The 22,195-nt window shown below is 30.1% G+C and overlaps 2 protein-coding genes across 3 annotated transcripts in view; both read left to right on the forward strand.

The window, feature by feature from the left end:
- Positions 1-22,195, forward strand: part of LOC136976647 (RNA-binding protein Musashi homolog Rbp6-like) — a 66,370-nt gene that overhangs the window by 38,111 nt on the left and 6,064 nt on the right. Inside the window, exons 7-14 of one of the 2 annotated variants that reach the window (XR_010880962.1) lie at positions 5,098-5,146; positions 6,988-7,070; positions 7,309-7,393; positions 7,651-7,683; positions 8,107-8,175; positions 14,641-14,910; positions 14,990-15,043; positions 15,121-15,303. Coding sequence is in view for 1 of the 2 variants with exons in the window: in XM_067271994.1 (XP_067128095.1) it covers positions 5,098-5,146; positions 6,988-7,070; positions 7,309-7,393; positions 7,651-7,683; positions 8,107-8,175; positions 14,641-14,910; positions 14,990-15,043; positions 15,121-15,294 (817 nt within the window). In the remaining variant the exon portion in view is untranslated. The remainder of the gene's footprint in view (positions 1-5,097; positions 5,147-6,987; positions 7,071-7,308; positions 7,394-7,650; positions 7,684-8,106; positions 8,176-14,640; positions 14,911-14,989; positions 15,044-15,120; positions 15,304-22,195) is intronic. The other variant, XM_067271994.1, reaches the window with a different exon arrangement.
- On the forward strand, positions 19,638-21,269 carry LOC136976727 (uncharacterized). Its single transcript, XM_067272089.1, has 3 exons — positions 19,638-19,825; positions 19,911-20,036; positions 20,315-21,269. Exons 1-3 carry the CDS (start codon positions 19,638-19,640, stop codon positions 21,267-21,269), a joined length of 1,269 nt encoding a protein of 422 aa, XP_067128190.1.

Here is a 22,195-nt window from a genome sequence, read left to right on the forward strand (position 1 = left end):
ATCCGAGATGAATTTTATAAAAAATGTAAAAAAAAACTTTGTACCGGTTGTTAAAACTATCAGAAAGAGTAGGAATGATTCCAGGTGTAAAAAAATCATTTGTGACAGGTAAGAATAAATGGTTACGAATGATACTCATTCATTTCTTGCATGATTCGTGGGTCACGTCACGAAACCATGTGAAACACGAATGACGCTTTAAATCCTTCTGCATAAAATACGAGTAACCGGTAATCCCTCAGAAATAAATACGAATGAAAATTTGCTTGAAACTGCATATACTGTTTTCAACTAATACCTTTTAAATAATTTAAATATTATATTTGCCAACTGGCAAGTATCATCCAGGTATTTTCCTTTGATTTACTTTGCAAAATTGATTTCTATTTACGAGATTTTTTTACCTTTCTTTTTTTTTTCTGCAGCGGGATCGCGACTAATTTGCAAAATGAGTGGATAATATATAACGTTTAATTATATTAACAAGTATTATAGATGATCACTTTCGCTAATTTTTTCTTTTTATGATGGAAACTTCTATCAGAAAGCAATTTCTTTATATGAATTTTGATTGTTTCGAACGCTTGGAAGCAACTCCACCCAAATTTTCATATTCTCTTAATGACATTTCAATACTTCTTCGAATATTTGTCAAAGTTGTACGGTACACTAGAGACTAGAAACACTTGGCCGAATTTATATACAGTGCTCCTCCCATCTCCTTTAAGGGTTAGATAATGATCAAAACTTAAGTACGTCATGTAATGCGTAGATATTTTGCATTATATTATCGTCAAACTCCGCCTAACATTTTGTTTCGGACTTAATATAATATCATCGAAAACCGATCGATAATACACGAAATTAATTAATAATTATCCCGTCCATGATTGGCTGTTACGTTATAGAAAATGTAATATTACATCATGCCGCATCGTAACGCGTTAATAAGTCTAACATCCAGTTAAAGTCCCGTTTACGGCGTGTCCAAAATTATTATCTTTAATAAATAATTCCAAAATACTCATCGAGGCGAGTGCCGCTTGCATAACAACTGTGTTTGCAATCAGAGGAGGAGTGAATGGTGATGGTAGCGCGCATTGTACTCTGTGATGCCCGTTACCATAGCAACTCCGAATTGTCATTCTTTTGACACAAGAGAAGTCTACAGTTCGAGGCAGAAGTTGCGCCTTTCCTCTTTATCCCAAAGATGCCATCAGTCTTCGACCCATTCGACCACACCTGCCCACACAATTCTTAGAATAATTATGCAAATTTCTCCCGCCCAAATTTGTAAATAAATGTATTTGCAAAGATATATACCGCTCCCGTTAAAATCTGGAAGCGCGGTACCACCCAAATTCTTAAAAATAAGAACGTCTGAATCTATTTAAGATTTTTTTTCTTCTTCCCCTTTAACTTTTCCCTTACTCGACTCCTCCTAGAATTTTTTACTCCGCCCAAATTTAATGTCTTCGCCATGCATCTTTGTAATTATGCAGTTTACAACTCCGCCGAAAGTTATAAGATTGTCTTTCTCTACAGGACCCTCTCTGCATTTATTTCTACTAAAATCATTTTAAATTAAAGGAAATTGTCTGCTGCCTTCTCCAATAAATTTACTTAATTATAAAATTATATTTTTCAACCTTTATTTTTTTGAAGAAGTCGCATTAAATTCGTCAACCATTGAAAGCCGAAAACATTAAATGGCTTTAAACTTATTAATAATTTAGATAATCGCACGAAAGTAAATTAAAATAAAAAAATGACTGTTCACACCACTAAACAATCCTGATTATCGGATTTCGTGCCATGAAAAAATTTTCTATTATACAAATTTTCCCTGTAAATTATCCAACAAAAGTAGACAATATCGGCATCCTTCGCTTCGAATCATTACTGTTTGTCAGACAATATTTCATCCATGAAGTTCCTCCCATATTTACTACCCGTAAACCTATAATTGAATATTAGTTTGTTCCAGCTAATTTGCTCTTGCCAAATTACCAAAATGTTTCTTAAAATATCGCACCGATTGGATAAACCCTACGAGTTTCTGATGCCTCGCGAACGGATATTTCGCTTCACAATCTATATTAGTAATTTAATAACTTAACAGAAATGGCATTTATCGCCGTGACAGTGTCGTTATAAACCCAAAAACAATTCAGTTACCGCGTAAACAGCAGAATTTAACGTTGGCAAATGGTTTCCTAATAGTTTAGAAAATTCTCTTTTCTGGATTGATGTACGGAATGATACTTTTCCGATTTTCTATTATTATAATAGCGTAATAGGCACAGGGGAGGTAGAAATGACATGTGCATCAGTAATAAATGACAATATAATTAGGATCATAGCAAACTGTACACAGTACAAGTTACAAGGGGCACATTACTTATTAATTATTCTCTCATCATACATCGTTGACAGGCTTGACAGTTTGGTCGACATCTGTTAAATTTCTTAAGGAATCTACCAATACTCCTAACCTCCAAATTATCCAAATCATTACCAATATTTATTATTCAAAAGTCGAATAAATTTAAATATAAATCGCGAAAGCTACGAATTAAAAAAAAAGAAAAACTCCTGCAGTTCCTTTGAGGCAGTCTTTTCCTTATAGCTCTCTGTAATGCAATAAAGTGTTATTTACAGGAGCACTTCGCCTTTTGTATTTTTTTCCTTTTCCCTTTGGTTATTTTTTGAATCTTTAACAGTTTGTAAAGTAAAGGTTTTCAGTCACTGTCTAACAATATATTCAATCAATAATGGCGGCGTATGTGCCATCGTCGCGCATGGTCTGCGAGAAGAGATATTTGACTCTTTAACTGTTAATTATGGATGATAATCTTTATATTGATGTTCACGTTTTGTGTGGAAAAAACAGTGATTAGAGGGAATATTATGGCTTGTAATTAAACTGTTTTAATTTGTAAAAATAGTCAGCATTTATTTAAAAAATATATTCCTTTTTTTCATTGTAAATTTTTAAGTGATTAAATTGCCAAAGTAAATTTTTGACCCAAAAATTGGGAATTTACAGAATTAAAATACTTCTTTATTAATTACGTTGATAAAATTGGCAGAATCGTATGTAAAATAACATAAAATAAATTCTCTTATTACGATTTCATTAAAACTTTTGCCATTTAAGTTTATATTGTAGTTAATATTTTTTTTTGTATAATTTATGCAATATTTTTATAATATATTTGAATTATTACTATTATTAATATTATTATTTTTTAATAGCAAAAGTTACTATTTGCTATCGTCTTGTGAATTTTATTTTTAATGCACTTTGAAATTTTATTATTATTATTTTTTCTCCTGCAGAAAGTAATGTGATATCTTTTAAGGGAAGATAAATACTATTTTAAAAGTCATCATCATCAAAGAATCATCAATAAAATTCTCAATATATGTCCTATTCGAGCGTCGTTTTTCGTATCTTTGTAGTGCATACCGAAAGTTTGGAATTAGATTTTCAACAGACTCTTAGTGTTGAAACTTTGCACAAATTGCAGTTAAATCTTGATCATAGCTCATTCTATACTTCCGAAGGCCGCAAAACTTAGTTAAAGCCGAATCGATCCGTAAATTTACTACCAGGTTCTACGCTAAACCTTTAGATATCGTGAGGATAATGAAAGAAAAACATACTTAATACCCTAAACCCCTTTCTGTTTTTTTATTAAACAATATTTTTGGATAAATGATTTTTATTGGAATAATTTATGATTGTCCATTAATTTTATAGAAGTAAAACCGATGCAATAAAGAAAGATAATTCAGCATATGATGGGTGATTGAAACAGCGACTGTCAAACTATCCGTAACCATAGCAACGTATAGAAGGTATAGTGGCAATCTGGACAACCGGCAATTTCCCGACAAGAATGCAATATAAGATAAAATATGACACAATTCCTGGAATCTCACATCCTCTGTCTTTAGACCAATAGGCGAGTCAACTTAATATACAGTTATCATTTACTTGCAATATGTACCAATATCCTTACATAACTGGAAAACATCCGAAGAATTTTCTCATATAACTCTCTTCTTCTGATTAGAGAAGTTGGAAAAATTAGTGAGAAAGTCACTGGCCTGGTGAGGGCATCCTACTTTTTGATTCTTATTTCGGGATACACACGAAAACACAATGGCCAGATTGCATTGAAACGGGACAATCTGCAAAAGTATCACTCGCAATAGGTAGAAAGTAGGAGATGATGCCAAAATGACGTCAAAAATTAGTATGTTTCCGAAGGTCTATCGATTACTACTCAGCCTAATTTGGGTAAATTTTACAGAGTATGACGTTTCAATTGACAAATTCGCGAAGGTCGAATGTTGGGTATTCTCCGTTGATTAGATATACTCGATTAAAATGACATACTCCACCCAAATTGTCATCGTACAGCTCCGCCCATGAATGCCACACGGAAATAGATTTGACGAGTATTCCGAGAGATATGGATTAAAATGATGATTAAACTCATCATTTAAAAATATAACTCCATACAAATTTACATATCTAGTCCCTCAGATAATGTAATACGTCACGATCCACCCAATCCTGATCGCCTTCTCTATGGAAATTTTTCGTCGATCTTCTGTTAGATTTTATCACTTGTTTCCACTTAACATATAATTAAAAGATTTATAGTTTTTGAAACATAAATTACTCTTTTAAGCCTTTTAATCACAAGCTCAGACAATGGCGACGAAAGGAAAGTCCTTTAATTCTTTATAATTGCCTAAAAGTTCGGTAGAAAAATAAAAATATTATAAAATATCGGTCGCGTAGGTTAGCCATTTTGTAAGAGATCTCCGCCCGAAAAGACGTCCAAACATAGCGAGCAGACATTCTAATTAACAGTTGTTCTGCCCAAAATTCTAATTAAGAACGTCCAATGTCTGTCGAACTTATAATTACGAAAAATGAAAGTTATCCAATTAGAATAATCGAAACATCGACGCAAAGGAATAAAACAAAAAAAAAGTAAAATAAAAAAGACGAATTGGTCCTGTTTAATTACGAAATTCTCTTTATATATTGATGGGCATGTATTTTTCTATTTGCAGATAGAAGATGCGATGCTGATGTTCGACAAACAAACAAACAGACACAGAGGTAAGCGAACAAGAAGCCTTCTCAAAGTCAAAACAGACTAAGATCTGTGTCCTTTCAGCTTCCGTAATAGAAAACTGATCCCCCGAGTCCTATACACAACCAATTTACTGCCTATAAAATGATATCTTTTCTAAAACAGTCATTATTTTGTTAGCAGTCTTGGTGCTCCTTCACATCCACCATCTTCACTCGGTGCTCCTTTGCTTTTACTTCTGTCCCAAGGGCTAACGCTTACCGAATAAAATACAAACATTTGTTTAGAATTTAATACCTCTCTCTAACTTCTCCTCGGGCTTCTCGGGACGATCGCTGTTGGTGGGAGACTGAAGAAGATGTGTTTGACTGTGACCTTTACCGGTTGTCATGGCGACGCTCGTGGGTGGAATAATTCTTCTCTACAATAAATATCTTGTAACGATTTTTGCATTGTTTTAATTACACATTTTTATACACAAAACTCGTCTCTATTAATTTGCTTTAGCTCACGCATTTCCGTTTTGGCTTCACTTACGTCACGTCATCTCACGTCACGTTACGTCATTAAGCTACATCATCATTTTGAATTATTTTTATAATTATTTAACCTATTTTATTACTATTAATGTTAAGATTATGACCTCGTCCTTTGAATTTTTAATTCGTTACTATAATAAGAACATTTTTAAAATATTTTAAGCTTTATACGAAAGTTTTATCTACTTTTATTTTTTTTAGTTTAATTTTTTATCAACAGATGACACTAATGTTCGGAAATATAAATTCATTTATATATAAAATATATATAATATTTTAGTTTAATTTTTAATCAATAGAGGACACTAATTTCCGAAAGTATAAATTAATTTATATATAATTATATCATTTTTCATTAAATTTAAATTTTAAATACATTTTAAAATATTATTACGTCAAATTTTTCTTGTTTTATAAACCTTAGACTTATAATAATTATTATTATAATGGAAAAAAAAAAGAAAAATTACGGAAATTTTCCTGCCATCTGTTGAGCGAAATATAATTACGAAATGTTTAAAAAAAATTTTAAATAATAAATCATGTTTATTTAAATAATTATTATTAAAGAAAAATTAATTATATAAACCATCCTCGGTGTTAATAATTATTTACAGTTTATTTGACGATAAAAATTTATTTTAGCTGAACAAAATTAATTAATATTTATATTCTTTATTTCGCTTAGGGAATCAAAAAAATAACAAAAGTAAAATATGTTTCATAATTATTTTAACGTAAAGTTTTATTTTTAAACCTGTAAATCCTTAATAATCTAAATGAATCTATCGCGCCATCTAGCGAGCGAAAAAAGAAGCACGAAGGATTTAATTGAAAATAATGCGAACAATCTTTGCACATCTCTTCAATTCATTTCTTATTATCTCATGTTCTTTTATTAGAAAGTAATATGATCATTCCTTTGAGCAATAAGTCGTTATTAAAGGAGATCTTTTCCAGTAAAGTGGACAGTTTTGACTTTAGAAGCACTCTAACTGTTCATTTATGTAGCAGATGTATTTAATCGTCCATTAGTTTAGTAAATGTTCCAGACATATTTCCAAACCATTATTTGAGATTTTGCTAAATTACTTTACTGTCAAAATTACATTTTCTGTAATATACAAATCGGAGGGGAAGAAGAAAAAAAAAAAAAAAAAAATAAGTCAAGCTTTCTTTTTAAAAATTTTACTAAAATTATTTTTAGATTAATAGATTTTAATTTTGTGAAAATAATTATTTCGAAGTTATTTTTAATTCTTCGTTAAATTTATTTTTTGAATAAGAACTTATTTTTAATTAATTAATTAATTAATTTCTATTTTTAGGTTTCGGATTTGTTACATTCGAAAATGAAGATGTTGTGGATAAAGTTTGCGAAATTCACTTCCACGAAATTAATAATAAAATGGTGAGGAATTTGATTTTTTTAATGCTTTTTTCGAGTTACAAAATTAATTTACAGTTATTTTTTTTAAAAATATATTTAAATTTTGAATTAAAAAAAACACATTTTTTTTTAAAAAAGATACATTTTCTCTCACGAAGTGGAAGCTTGGGAGTTTCAAATATGGCGATTTACAGGAACGAACCATAGAATAATCGCTCCTTAAAACAACATTTATTTAAATTTCTTATATAAATTTTAGGTGGAATGTAAGAAAGCCCAACCAAAAGAAGTCATGATGCCTAATAATGTAGCTAGGGGAAGAGGTGCAGGCCGAGGAACGTACGGTAGGATTATAAATAAAATATATATTATAATCTTAATATTATATACAAATTTAAATAAAATATGTTTAAAGCCAGGTACACACGTACCGATATACCTGAACAGACGCATCTGTCCCGTATACTGTCCACATGATGGGAAAAAAAACACCCGACAGTTCAGGTATACCAGTACGTGTGTACCCAGCTTAATACAGTTATCTGTACTCAATATATCAATTAATATATCAGCAGATTCAACATGATATATCTTCTTACAGATTTAGTGTGGCCATTAGGAGCATTGGCAGACGGTATGTGCATTTACTATAGAATTATAAATCGATGATATTAGTATTTTATTATATATATTTATTTTTTAAAAAATTTACTATTGCTATTGTGAAAATATTAATTTATCACTATTTTTTGTTTTTTTTTTTTGATTTAATAGCAGACAAGTGAGGTTTAATCTTGTATTTTTTCTATTATTTTAATATATTAGAATATTGTATAAATATAAACATAAAAATATATTAATATATTTATTCTTTTTAAAGCATAAAAAAAACAATGATTCTATTGTAGTTTGTAAGGTTTCAACTTTTTATCTGTATTTACGAATTGTACAGAATTTCGTATTTGTGAACAGATAATCGTTGATTTTAGCCTAACATTCAACTCGTGGGATATTTCAATATTAAGAACAAATATTATTTTAAATCATTTTATTTCAGGGTTTGCTGCATATGGATATGGACGAGCAGGTTATCCGGGTTATCCAGGCTTTGGCTATCCATTTGCAGGTATGAACCTTAACATGCAGCAGATCTGCTTACCTTGTCCTCTGGACCACCTCAGCGTATATCTTCAACCCACATGCCGGGCAGATTTGATTTAAAAATATAAAGCAAAACAAAAAAAAAAAAAAAAAACTTTTGGAATGTATAAAAAGGACCTTTTGGATATTTTAATATTCCATTTGTTTTTACATCTTTGTATTATTTTTATGTTGAAAATTGTGTTTCATATAGAATTTAATCTATCAAAATTTATTCTTAAATTCCCCTATTGTTTATTAATTATTAATTATTACTATTATTATTATTATTATTATTTCTTTGTTTTCGTTAAGAATTGTATGATCTGTTAATATAGATATTATATATATATATATATTTTAGAAATTAAATTAAGAATGGGAGGTATTATTTCGAAGAGGATAAGTCATTTCATTTCTCATAACTTCCTCTGAAAAACTTATATTTTCTAAATAATCCTTGGATTTTTCTGTGGTTTCGACTATTTTTTATCTTCTTTCTCTTATCTTTGATGTCGTTATTTCTTTGGATTACGTATCGTCTTTATTTTTATATTTAATCAAAATAATAATCTATATTTTAAAACTTACGTTATAATAAATATGATATTTAAACCGACCTCAACATGAATTATTGGTATTATATTCTTTAGGAAATAACTAAATATAAACGAAAAGAAAAATATTATTATTTTCCCAATTTCCCATGTCAAGGTCGGTTTTTCTCTTTTCTTCTTTTTAACCATTCTGGTTTGTTTTAATTATTCAAGAAAAATATGAACAAAGTAGCTTAGAATATAATCTAAAATTATAATATAAAATATATAAATTTACATATACAGATAAATATATATATATATAAATGTTATAGGATATCATTATGTGTATTATCACATAGAACGACCGCCCGAGTGGACATATCATTTTATTTCAAAAACATCAAAATATACGTAGATTCTAGTCATAAAAGTATTTTTTGATATTTTATATATATATCTATACAAAAATAAAAAATCGTATCCATTGACAGAACAAAAATAATATAAATTGTGCCAAATTTAGATAATTTAGAATTTATTTATTTATTTTTTAAATTTAATATAGAAATGATAGCGATATTTCTAAAATAATTTTTAGGCTCTATATATATATATATATATATACAGTATATATATATATAAAACAAACAATAATTTCGTCCAATTTTAGAAATATAATATAGAATATATTAGGAATTAGTCCGTCCATATTTTTAATTGGAAAAATAAAAAAAAATATTAATAAATATTTTAGAATTAAAAAAAAAAGATATTTATATAGATCTAAAATATTAGATATAGTAAGATTAGGGATGTGATAATTTTGATTTTATATTTTATAAAGCTCAATTTTTAGCCAAGAATTTTTAACAGATTTTTAATAAATTTATAGAATTTATTAATTTGTATTTATACATTTACATAAATTTTGGCACTTTTGAAAAATTAAACAAAATTTCGAAGAGAGAGAGAGAGAGAGAAGGGAATAACAATATAATTTTAGTGGTATTTTTATAGGGCGGTCGCTAGTTCCATATTTTGTCAAGAGATGGCCGTCGACTTTTTTTTTTTTTTTTTTTTTTTTTCTTTTTCACCTTTTAATTGAAAGTTATATTCGAAATTTTGCCGTTTTATGGGGTTTTACATTGAATTCTCTCGCTTTCAGAATCGAATTTAAACTTACAATTTTAATATATTTTTAAATACATTTACCCCCCTCCCTTCTACTCAAAAGTTTTATATTTTATAAAAATGTTAATCAGAATTTTAAATATTAAAAGTATTAATCATAATACATGTTTTTTTTTTCTTTTTTTTTCTTAAATTTAATACAATCGTGGAATATTTATTTATAAAAATTTACATAGAAAAATTGTAAATTTTTAAATTAAATTTTTAGTTCAAAAAGTTCATCCATGGAATGGGACTTTTTTTTTATCTTTTTAAAACATGGAAGCTTGGATGAAGGTAATCTGCGTTGATTATTTTTATCAGAATGTAATAAAATAAAATGAAAAAACCCGGTAATATAGTTAAATTAAAAATCACTGTTGTCATTTAATCTTTTATTTCAAAGTTTCTACCGAGTCAGTTCAAATATTTCAACTCCAAGTAACTGAAAACACAAATTAGATTCTGCAAGTGAGAGAAAATTATATAAAGCCGAAGAGAGGCGTAACCAAAAAAAAAAAAATAAAAATAAAAATAAATAAAAATAAAATAAAATAAAATAAAATACATCCTGGATAGAGTGGACGGTGGGTCCTTTTATTTGGCAATTCGCCTGACAATTTATTTAAGTAACGTACGAAATCACTCGAATCTTGCTCTTTACCCCCCTCAATTAAAAATAAAATATATATATATATTTTAAAAAAAAGTAAGAATTTTTAAAGATTGAATCATAAATTTGGGTGTGGCTATCTTGTAATGTCTTCTCTATCCAGATTTTTTGGTGATTTCTAATATTAAAAATTAATATTAGCGTCTTATATAGATGCTGCGTGTATCTCCATGCAATAAAATTTAGTAAGCTTTACAAAATTGAATTCTAATCTTAGTCAAGCCCTGATATTAATTTTTAATCTAGTGCTGATGTGTGTGTGTGTGGTGGTAATAAATTAGCACTTAGAGAAACAATAAAATTTTAGTGCTTCTATTTTTACTTTTCGAAATTTATGCAAACTTATTATAAATTATATAAAATAATAATAATTAAAAAAAAAACACTTGTAGTCCAAATTGTTTGGGATATAATAAATTCCCATTTTGAAATAATTCCCTTAGAAAATAATAATTAGATTACCAGTTAGAGTTTTTAAACTTACCGCAAAAAATAAGGGATTATTTAAACATTTCTGGTTTAATTCTAAACACTAATTCAATTATAACGTAAAATTCTATGAAGGAAAATATTATATAATATATATCTAGGTGTTCTCCTGATTAGCTTAGTTTTTCAATAGAACAGAATAGATATTGGTGTCAAATTCTTTCTATCTATGAAGTACTCGTATGGTCTTGGTAGATTGCTTAGGAAATTAATATACTTAAAAACTTACTCTTTAGGGCCGGGCTGGACCAAGAACTTAAACCCTACAATAGAAAATAATGCTGAGATATAAGGGAAAAAAAATACATGCTAGTTTTTTAAAGTAGGGAATGGTTGCTAGTCTGATATTGTCAACTCGGATATCCATATCCAGTTGTTACACAGATTGGCCCGATTATGGTTATTAGGACCAGCGCTGCCCTGTTATTATCTGTCTAGTCGTATTTTGACGTTTCTAATATCCTAGATGATAATCCTTTAATGTTAGAGGTGATACAGTTTACGGAGAGAATAAAGTCAGCATAGCAGCCTTTTAGAATTTAGTTTATTCATTTCCAGAATTTAGGCTTCTTTTAGCTTAATCATTTTTATATTTTCTTTTAATTTTATCTTAGTAAAAGTTATTTACTTAAGCCTACTTCAAATATACTTAAGCCGTTAAATCGGTATAAAAATAGTTCTCCATTTCCCAAATGGAATGTTTGCCTAATTTATGAGTCTTTTTTTTTTTTTTTTTATTTAAGGAAAAATATGTGTGTTAAAATTTTTAAATGTTTATTATACTTTTACTCGAAAGTATTTAAATTTTTATGAACATTTTAAATCGCTACATTCCTAAAGAAAGAAGAAGGAAAAAAAAAAAAAAAGAATATTTTTAATCATTCTAAATGAATTTATAAGAATTATTTGTTAAATTTAAAATTTTATTTTTTTGTTTTATTTATATGTAGATTTTAGTTTTTTAATTTGACTATATAAATATATTTGGGATTGGAGAACTCCATCAAAATGTCGTTTACGACAGCCAAATCGTCCGCCATCTTTTCTCTCTGCCAACTTTACCCGCCAGACGGCAGTTGTTGTGATGTCACACCGGTTTTGATATCGCCGTGTTGTTTTCGCTGTGTCCTCTGATGACAAACGAAAGAATTCGGATTGACGTCGAGTTTTTACGATTACGGAGAAGATTTCTGACGTCTCCTAAAGTGCATTTTTTTTTCCTTTTATACAGAATTTCTTCTTTTTTTTTGCTCCATCCAGATTTGGAATGGAAATCATCAGTTTACGGTGTTACGTAGACAATTTAAAGCGAAATTTAAAACAGGAAAAAAAAGACTTAAGAAGTTTTCCCAAACTGAATTTGTTTCCGTAATTGTTGCCGATGTCGATAATGTTTGCGTTTTGAGCAGTTTCGGAGACGTCGAATTTCAAAATGTATTCTACAATTGGAGGAAGAATTCGTTATGTCGCGTGAAGTCCATTTGACAGTTTTAAACGAAATTCCTAGACGTGACTAAATCGTGTTGACATATAAAAAGAGAAGAAATCGGCTAATGTCACAATAACTGTCGTTCGGGTGGCAGGCTGTTTATGTTGTTGCCGCCCGTGAAAAAAAAAAAAATATTGCCTGTTTCGATATGTAAATATGCAGCAGCTTATTTAAAAATCGCGCGCTTTTTTCTTGACCAGCCTACAATATATATTATATATTGGCTGCTGTATGTCCATGGTTTTCACTTTCTATTTTGTAAATGTTTTTTTCCGAATTTGTCTTGTTGTTTCGCTGAGAATGTTTTAAAGAAATGGGGACGAACGAGGGTTATTGCTGTTTTTTATACATTGCAGCTATGAGGAAAAGATATTGGAATGTAATTTCGGATGATTTTTTGAAAAAGTGTCCTACTACTTGGTATGGTGATATTATTGGTTTGGCAATGTCTTGTCTATTAAAATGGTTATTATGTTTACAATGAATTGTGAATAAAAATTATAATTTATGGTTGATTGTGTGTCAGATTTCTTCAAAACGCTGCTCATTGTTTTCGTTTTTATTAATTGCTGGGAAACGTTGAATTTTTTTTTATTTTCTAAATTTTAACTGAGTTTTTAATTGCTTTTTTATCTCAAAGATAACAATGGATTATTTTTTTATATTTTGCAATATTTTATTTGAACATTAGCATGCTGATAAAAATTTTGTTAGAAAAATTTAAAGTTTTAGAAATATTTAGGAAGCAGTAAGAAGATGAGGAATGTCGGAAGGCATCTTTCGAAGACGGCGATGAAGATATCATCTGGATTGTGCATGTTATAATATATATAAACCTTGTTGTAAATAACATTAATGTGTAGTTTCCTGTAGTTTAGTGTAGATTAGAGTAGTATAGATGTTGCCAAACCTTTTTGTAGTATCACCATCATTGAGTAGTTTTAGTATACTTAACTTTCTACCCTTTAGATGATTGTACCTTTATTAATAGAATCTAGTAGAATAAAATTCCTTTCTAATTAGTTTGGCGCCAAAAGAAGTAATTGTGGGCATAAAATTTAAAACCCTTTTTTAATATTAAAATTAATGTACCCTTTTTCGTTTTTGTAAGCGCGGTCTGGCCTGTCTGCTAAGGCAGACTGGGCCCCCTCTATTCGTGTTAAAGGGTGACGGGACCCGATCGGGCCTGGCCGCGCTTGCTTTCTTAAATAGGAGGGAATATTTTAGTAAAAATCGGCTTCTTAGGTAGTTTGCTATTGGTATTAGGCTTATATGTATTTTTATCACAGGTCATTTTACCAGAGGTCGTATGCCTTTAATTCTGCTCTTGCAAGACGAAAGCCGAGGTAAATTCCTTTGAGTATATCCCATTTAAAGCGTTCAGAATGGAAAAATATATTCTTTTGGCTCCTTTTTTACTAAAAAGAATAAACATATATTGTAGGATCCCGATAACCTGTAGTTTCTTAATTTCATCCATCCCAAATATTGAATATATATTCTCTATATATACATATATATAAATGTACCTAGTGTTCCTCTTTAGAAGGTCTTTTCTTGTTCTTTTTCTCCTCTTATGCATTTTAGACATCTTTCCATTTTATACTTTTGCAACGGTAGTTGATATCCCTTGTTTGATAGTAATTACCTAACTTGCTTGTAGTTTTAATTTCTCTAAAACCCTTAGTTCAGGTAACAGCCAGGATTTAGTATATTAAATACCGTGTGTCGAATAGTATACCTCATATCCTTAGTAGTGTAGGCTTAGAAAAATTTATCGTCGGGCACACGGTACTTAATCCGATTCTGTGAAGCGGAAGGTTTTCAGGTAAGTTTCAGGTGTGAAAATAATCTTTTAACCTCCCTTTTTACTAAACTGTGACTATGCTCTTCTTCTTTTCTGTCTATCTTTCTTTCCCCCTTTATTAAGGCGTATATCACGGTGGAGATGCGGTGGCGTAGAAAATAAGGACCGCTCCACGGGTCCCCAAATTTGGCGTATTGAAGATTTGGGGTGTTCACAAAAGAGCGGTCCTGGGGCCATGTCACAGTTTAGGTAAAACGTCAAATTAATCTTTTTCCATTTTTTAGGATATACAGGATACGGTTATATAAGTGCTGATCGGCACGCCACTACTGCATTCTTCACCGAGACATACGCCGCCCCTAGCTACACAAGGGGCGATGCACCACCACCTGTGTCTGCTGAGACTGTAATGACAGAACAATACAGTCAAGATCAGGCAGCAGGTAGGTGGATATTAAATCCTACCTGCCTACCTATCTACCTTGCAACTGAATGGGCCACCGAGAGAGAGCTCGCCTCATCGAGAGAAAGTAAAGCCTCTCGGGGGCCCTTTGGTATATATTATATACTCATGTTTTACTTTATTCACAAGTCACGCTTGATTATTCCAATGTATTGTTCTGTTTGTTTCAGTTGAGTTGAATGGACAGCAAACATCACCACCTCTATTAACTCAAGCATTATCAGGTAAGAAACCATATTTTAGTATATTTACATTGTATAGACTTAGTTTATTAATACATTATTAATTTATTTTATGACAGTGATAAGCAATTATGGTCCTCAAGGATTTGCACCACCGACTTCACCAGCAAATAATCGCAACTTCCCAGCTACCAACAGTCCCGGGCCCATGGAGATGTACAGCTCTAATCAAGAGAGCGTCGGTTACGTACAAGCGACAAAGCCCTCAACCTACAGCGTTTCCACCAATAGGTGTTAGTAGGGTGAGCTGTTGTCTTTTGTAAATGTAAGATTGGGCGAAAAGATCAAGTTATTGGTTTGTACTGATTGTGTACACCTGTACACGATTCTTACATTTGAAAAACAAGTAAGGTTTATGCTTATTTTTCAAATACAAATAAGGGTTGGGTAAATTCAAGTATGGCTTTAACTTTCATTTAGGACTGTTTTAATTGATTTAAGCTTTAATGCCTAATTTAGGAAAGAAAAATTTATAAGGGTTTTTCTACTTTAAATTTAAATCTCTTTATATTTTTAATTAATTGTTGTCTATTAATAATTTAAAATATATTAATTAGTTATAAAACTTTAATTATAAGTATTAATAGAATATATCAAATGTCTTTATTAAAAATAAACTGCATTCTGGACCGATTTTACCACTAGGCATGAAAAATATTTGCTTAGATTTAAATAAAATGGCATAATAAGAATGGGAATTTTGCCTAAAATTATAAAGCCAGTTCTGCCCACATTTGACTAATTATAAATCTATTTTGAGAATCCAGACGAAATAAACATTTTCATCTATTTCTTGAGAGATTCCCCTTCTTGAACGGATCTTCATACCGTCAATACTTTCATCCTAATGCCGTCTTTCTATCATCTTTAAACTTTGTCTTCTGTCTTCAATGTATCTACATATTCCATTTTCCCCGATCTACTTATCTTTTTTCCCTTCGTCTACTCATCACTCCAATTTCCTAATGAGAATCTCTCCAGTTCCGTTCTTTTGATATGCTTTTACCATTTTATTCTCGAAGTTGTTACTCTAACTCTTAACTCTTCTTACCGAAAGAATTATTAGCCAGTCAATAACTTCAAGATTTAAATAATTAAACGATCTTAGCATTTTTCGAAGCAATTTCATTTTTATCGTTTGCATTTTGTTCTCGTCTTCAAATAGTAGCCTAATGGAAATGATTAACCGTCTAATTTATCGGAAAAGATTTATTCTTTAATATGTTGAATACAACAAAAAATTTTTGCATTTCGATATTATTTATTTCTGTTTTATAGATTCATTCTTTTGTCTATCCAGATAAAAGGGTTGTTTAATTATTGTTAATAATCGGAATTCGAAATCTAAACTTGTGTTTTATTTCGGATCAAGTTATCGCCCCACTTATGTTAGACTATTGCTATAAGTCAAAATAAAACTAGGCAGTTAAACGGTGTAGGAATATATATATATTTTTTAAGATACTAATGCTTTATGAAAGACATGACTTAGTCCAATCATTAACAAGAAAAGTTCATTTCAATCCCTTTACGTAAAACAATGCACAAGGTAATCGGTTTCAATCTATCGCCGTGATGATCCAGATTCGGATCAGATCCTTAATAGGCAGGACTTGGTTTCTCGTTCGTGTTGCCGATCTTATTACGAATAACACTAATTGTGAACTGCTTTGATTTATAAATCACTCAAGGTATACAATATTTAAAAAGAAAACGATTCAATTTTACAAATAAATTTAAAAGTACTAGAGTATTTTTCATAAACACAAAATATCATCAAATAGACCAAAAATATTTTGATGAAAACATTTTTCGGACATATAATTTCATCTTCGGCGATCCAAACTTACATTTATTTCAAATTCCGAAGAACATAACATTTTATCACCATCACAAAATTGAAAATAAAACATTTTGTTTACATTCAAATACTTCATAACAGCTTTATTTTTAGAATAATTTTGTTTTATTGATACAAATATTTTTACATATTCCTGACAACAATAATAAACACATATTAATGTTGGCAAGCGTTTATTATTTAATGTTAATAAGCTTTTATTACTATTGTTCTTGTTAATACCGATACTCCCGACTCATAAATTCCGTTAATTTCCTAAGTTTTCCGCCCATCAGTGGCTCAATGGATAAAATTACTGAACACCTGAACATTAGTAGTTAGTCACCAGTTCGCGCCTGACCGGCTACGTGCAGTTTTCCGAGTTTTCTTCACACGAACACCTAAATATGGGCCATTTTCCTATAGAATGTACTCAGGTATCTCCCTTAGCAGATTGTCCTTACATTTCGGACTAATCAATCCCTTACATAAACACATCTTTATAAGTGCACTATTGTACTAATTGTTTTTCTATTCAGAAATTCAGAAACACGTTAACAATACTTTCATTAAAACTATAATATTTCCCAGAAACTTAATACTTGATTAAGGCCAAATAGTTTGAAAATATATAAGATTATCGAAGCCCACTCGAATGGATAATCCATAGACTTTAATAATTTTTGACTATTCATAATTCTAGAATTTCGAGAAATCTGAATTCAAGAAGAATTCAGATTCCAAATAGGAAAATCGAATTTTAGATTTTTCTACTAGAAATCAACTCGAACTATTTTGTTCAAGTTGATTTCTGGCAGATCATTCTATGAGAATGAAACTGCTCCCTTTGGTCCATTAAAGGGAATCAGAGGATGTTTCAACCCTTAAGGCAAATAAGTTGGACAATTTCTCTTTGATCCCCCAAGGATAGTAAAATTTATCAAATTTCTATCGCAACTCTTAAGTAGAGTCAACTTAATAGACCCTTTATATTCCGCTTACAATGAGCTAAGTTAATTCAGCGGGACCATCCTAAAAGATCGGGTTAGAGAGTGAAATTATACTTGACTCCTTAGAAATCGGTTAAAGAAAATCCGAATATTAAATATTGAAAATATCTATTAAAAGGTTATTAAATTTTGATAAGGTCTATCAAATTTGATAAAATTTTTCTCGAATCTTATTATAATACTCAAGAATATTTAAGAAGAAACTAGATTTTTTTTTCCAGTTTATTTCGACTCCAAAGAGAAAATCAAGAGATCGTGATGGGCTTTTCACGCCGCTTTTAACTGAAGTTAAATTTTGAATTTTAAAGAAATTTCAAGAGTGAATTTTGTCCAAGAAAGAAATTCTAAAAATAGATTTGAGAGAATTTCAGTAGGACGCATTGCTAAAATGCCAAAGTTTGATATTTTGAAAGAGGAAAAATAAATAAATAATAACGATAAAAAAGAATACAAAATCAAAATTCGATTATATTGTTTTCCTAAGATGCATTTTCAAATTATAAAACTTTGATTACTCCTATTTTTAATAATTTACTGACGTTCTTAATAAAGAAGAACACATTATATACAGTGTAAATCTGCACTAACTATACACATAGGCCGATATAAACATTATATTACTGGCATTCTATATATACAATTCGGATACGAATGCAAATTATAAAAAAATACTGTATATTTATGTTTTGATGATGTTACAACAAGAATTATTTTAAGTATAGTAAGAGAGAGCATAACGTAGAACAGTAAATTTCTTGATGAATGAACTAATTTAAATGAATTTTAAACGTATATATTATACTTTGTATAAATTTAACAATAGTACGATAGAGTTTATAAAGAAATGATGATGATTCTTATCTTCATAAAAATGATGTGATTTTAGAAAGACCTACACTGTCATAAATTCCTAAAGGAAAACATTTAGAATTTTTTCGGATTTCTTATGCTAATCGTTTGTATGCCGATCTTACTGTTTGACAGTCTTTTTCAATTTTATTATCCGTGTTCGTATCTTTCTACATCGAAGTCTTTTATGGATAATAGTGTAGATAGACCATGACCGATATCCAATTCCTCAACATCACCATTAACTGTCGTAAGACTAAACCAATTCATTCTGATGAGATTGCCCATCGAAGCAAGATTATTTTTCTTTGACAACTACGAGAAGCTTCTTAAGTAGGAATCAGCTTTCAATTTTTCATTCTTTATAACGATTTGCTTATTTATATACTCATGGACATGACATAGATTTGTCGACTTATATCGTTTTTATATCCATTGAATTATTGCCGGAGGGATGCATTTTGCAGTAAGAATAATATCATTGAGAAATCTGGATGCACCTGTCACTATGAGTATAATATTCTTTCTAATGTTGTATATCACTCTGTTCGACAAAAGAAAGCCATCTTGTTCCATTATTCAGTAGAAACAGCAGTACGATCCGTAATTTGGCTCGACAGTAGGACCAATTTAAATTTAGATAATCGAAATCGTGTTTTCGTATACTTCACTCTCGTAAATTTCGGAATTTCTTACATTGTTAAGCCTGGACTCCACATTACCTGAAAACAAAAACTCAGAAACAGAACTGAAACATACAGAGTTTTCGTTTCAGTTATGTTTTCGTTTTAACTTGACTCCACTAGCACCGAAATGAACTTTACGTGGAAATGCGCCATCTGTTGATTAGTTCGGCAATTGTCGTAAAGTTACAAACATGGACGACACTATGGATTTTGCCATGCTTTCTCTTCATTTTTTAACATTGCAATTGTTGATGCATTCGAAACCTCGCCGAAATCATCGTTTCTGGATGAGGAAAATATTCCGCGACAGAGAGAAATATGGATTTAATTCTTCCCTCGTTAGAGAGTTGAGGTTTCGGGATCAAGAATTTTACTTCGAGTAAATATGCAATTTAACTATTATATTTATCATGTGTTGAATAGTATGTGTACATATATTAATATTAAAATAATATTCCGTTCAGTTTTATGCGGATGACTCCGGATGTGTTCGATAGTATATTGGAGAAGGTTTCTCCCTTGATAGAGAAGAGAGACACGTTTTGGCGCAAAAGCATATCATCAAATGAAAGATTGGCTTTAACTTTAAGGTAAATAGCCCATACGTTGTTATTATTTAATCTGATATTTGCCAACATTTAGAATAAAGTCACAAAAGTTTCCATATGACATACCCTTGTAATTGCTTTAAATTTAATAATTGTTCTGTTATTGATGATTTCTAGCACAAACACTGCTTTTATATTTTTCATTTAGGAGATATAGTTAATTTTTTAAAATATTTATTTTAACCTATTGCAGTAGCTTACTAAAATTACTACTACCTTAATTTTTTCTGTGTATATTCTGACAAAAAACTATTTTACAGGTTTCTAGCAACTGGAGAAACCTACCGAAGTCTGAGCTTTTCATTTCGAATTGGAAGGCAGACTGTACGGAAAATTATACCGGAAACATGTAAAGCCATTTGGAAATGTTTCCAGAAAGAATATATGGCATTTCCATCAACTCCGGCAGATTGGAAAAATATTTCTGATGGTTTTGAAAAAAGATGGCAACTACCTCACTGCTGCGGTAGTATTGATGGAAAACATGTTGTTCGAGAGTGTCCAAAGAATACCGGTAGTCTGAATTATAATTATAAGGGAACTTTTAGTACGGTCTTACTAGCCATATCTGATGCACATTATCGCTTTCTAATGATTGATTATGGGCATTATGGTAGTGAATCAGACGGTGGAATACTAAGAAAAAGTGTATTTGGTCAGCATCTGATCAATGGAAAGTTAACCTTTCCAAAAGCAGATGCTTTGCCAAATTCAAATACACTGTTCCCTTATTTTATAATTGGGGATGAAGCCTTTCCTTTAAGGCACAATTTGTTGCGTCCTTATCCCAGACATTCTGAGTTTAGTCACTGTGAAAAAATTTACAATTACAGATTAAGCAGAGGCCGGCGTGTTGTGGAGAATGCTTTTGGTATACTAGCAGCACGATTTCGTATCTTAAGGAGACCATTAAATTATGATGACGAATCAGTCAAAAGCATGGTGCTTGCTAGTTGCGTTCTCCACAATATGCTTATTCAGAAATCTGCAGCATATTGCCCAAATGGATATGCTGATTATGAAGATTCCGATTATAATCAGAATGAAGGTGTATGGAGATCGGAAAATATAACTCTTGAAAATCTTAAAAAAGTGAGCAGCAATATGTATAATAAAGAGGCAAAAAGTCTCAGGAACATTTATAAAGATTATTTGTGTAATGAGGGAGCTGTACCTTGGCAATTAAAATCAATTCAATCTCAACCTAAAGTATAGTATACTTTATATAGGTTGTATTATCAGTAAATATTACTCCTCTGAGCTAATACAATATATTTTTATTGAATATCCTGTAGCTGTAATGTTCTAAATCTGTTATTTTGTGAAAAAATAAAACTAACAAATCCAAGATACTTGTGTTTGTCTTAATTATATATAGTTTTTAACTTCTTAATGTAGACAACAATTTCTATTATTACAGTGTTACAAAAGTATAGGAACACCACTTAAAAGTCTCTTAAAAATTAATTTGTCATAATAATAATTAAACTTATCATGACTAGGGTGAGATGTCATCATTTTTAACTGTCATGGTGGCTTTTTTTGAATGTTTTATTGAATGTTATATAAATATTTTCAATAATGCTATTCAAAATGTTTTCCAACAAGATAAAAATTATGGGCAAAAAAAGAAAGTCAGGACAGTCTAAATGTTTAACATCCAGGAATGAGAGAGAAGTTTTGAAGCTTATAACTAATAAAAACATGTCAACAAGGCAAGCTGCTGCTGAATTACAAATAGATGTATCTCATGCGACTGTTTGGAGAACTTTAAAAAACAATAACAATGTAAAATATTTAAAAATGAAACTGAAAAACCACCTTTAACTGCCAAACACAAATCAATGCATTTAAATTGGACTAAAGACAAGATGGAATGGACTGAATGGCAAGAAACAATGTTTAGTGATGAGAAGTTTAATTTAGATGACCCTGATGGGTTTCTATATTATTGGCATGTTTTAATAAGAGAAAGCAGAGTTGAAGTTAAAATCTGGGTCTGTAATAATTTGGGGTGGTTTTGGAGGTAAAACTGATTTAGTATTTGTTGACAAAAATATGATTACATTTGGTGGGAAACAATATAAATCTGTAAATCAATTGAAAACTGCAATAATGAATACATGGGATGAAATTAAGAA

This window comes from Centruroides vittatus, unplaced genomic scaffold (genome assembly GCF_030686945.1).
Source record: "Centruroides vittatus isolate TY-2023 unplaced genomic scaffold, ASM3068694v2 contig_417, whole genome shotgun sequence".
Classification (NCBI taxonomy): Eukaryota; Metazoa; Arthropoda; class Arachnida; order Scorpiones; family Buthidae; genus Centruroides; species Centruroides vittatus.

What these genes read in the sequence shown, in the direction of transcription:
- LOC136976727 (XM_067272089.1), top strand. Translation starts at nt 19,638, where the DNA reads ATGGACGACACTATGGATTTTGCCATGCTTTCTCTTCATTTTTTAACA. An exon ending in GATCAAGAATTTTACTTCGA is followed by an intron (nt 19,826 to 19,910) that starts GTAAATATGCAA and finishes TATTCCGTTCAG; the next exon opens with TTTTATGCGGATGACTCCGG. An exon ending in AGATTGGCTTTAACTTTAAG is followed by an intron (nt 20,037 to 20,314) that starts GTAAATAGCCCA and finishes ACTATTTTACAG; the next exon opens with GTTTCTAGCAACTGGAGAAA.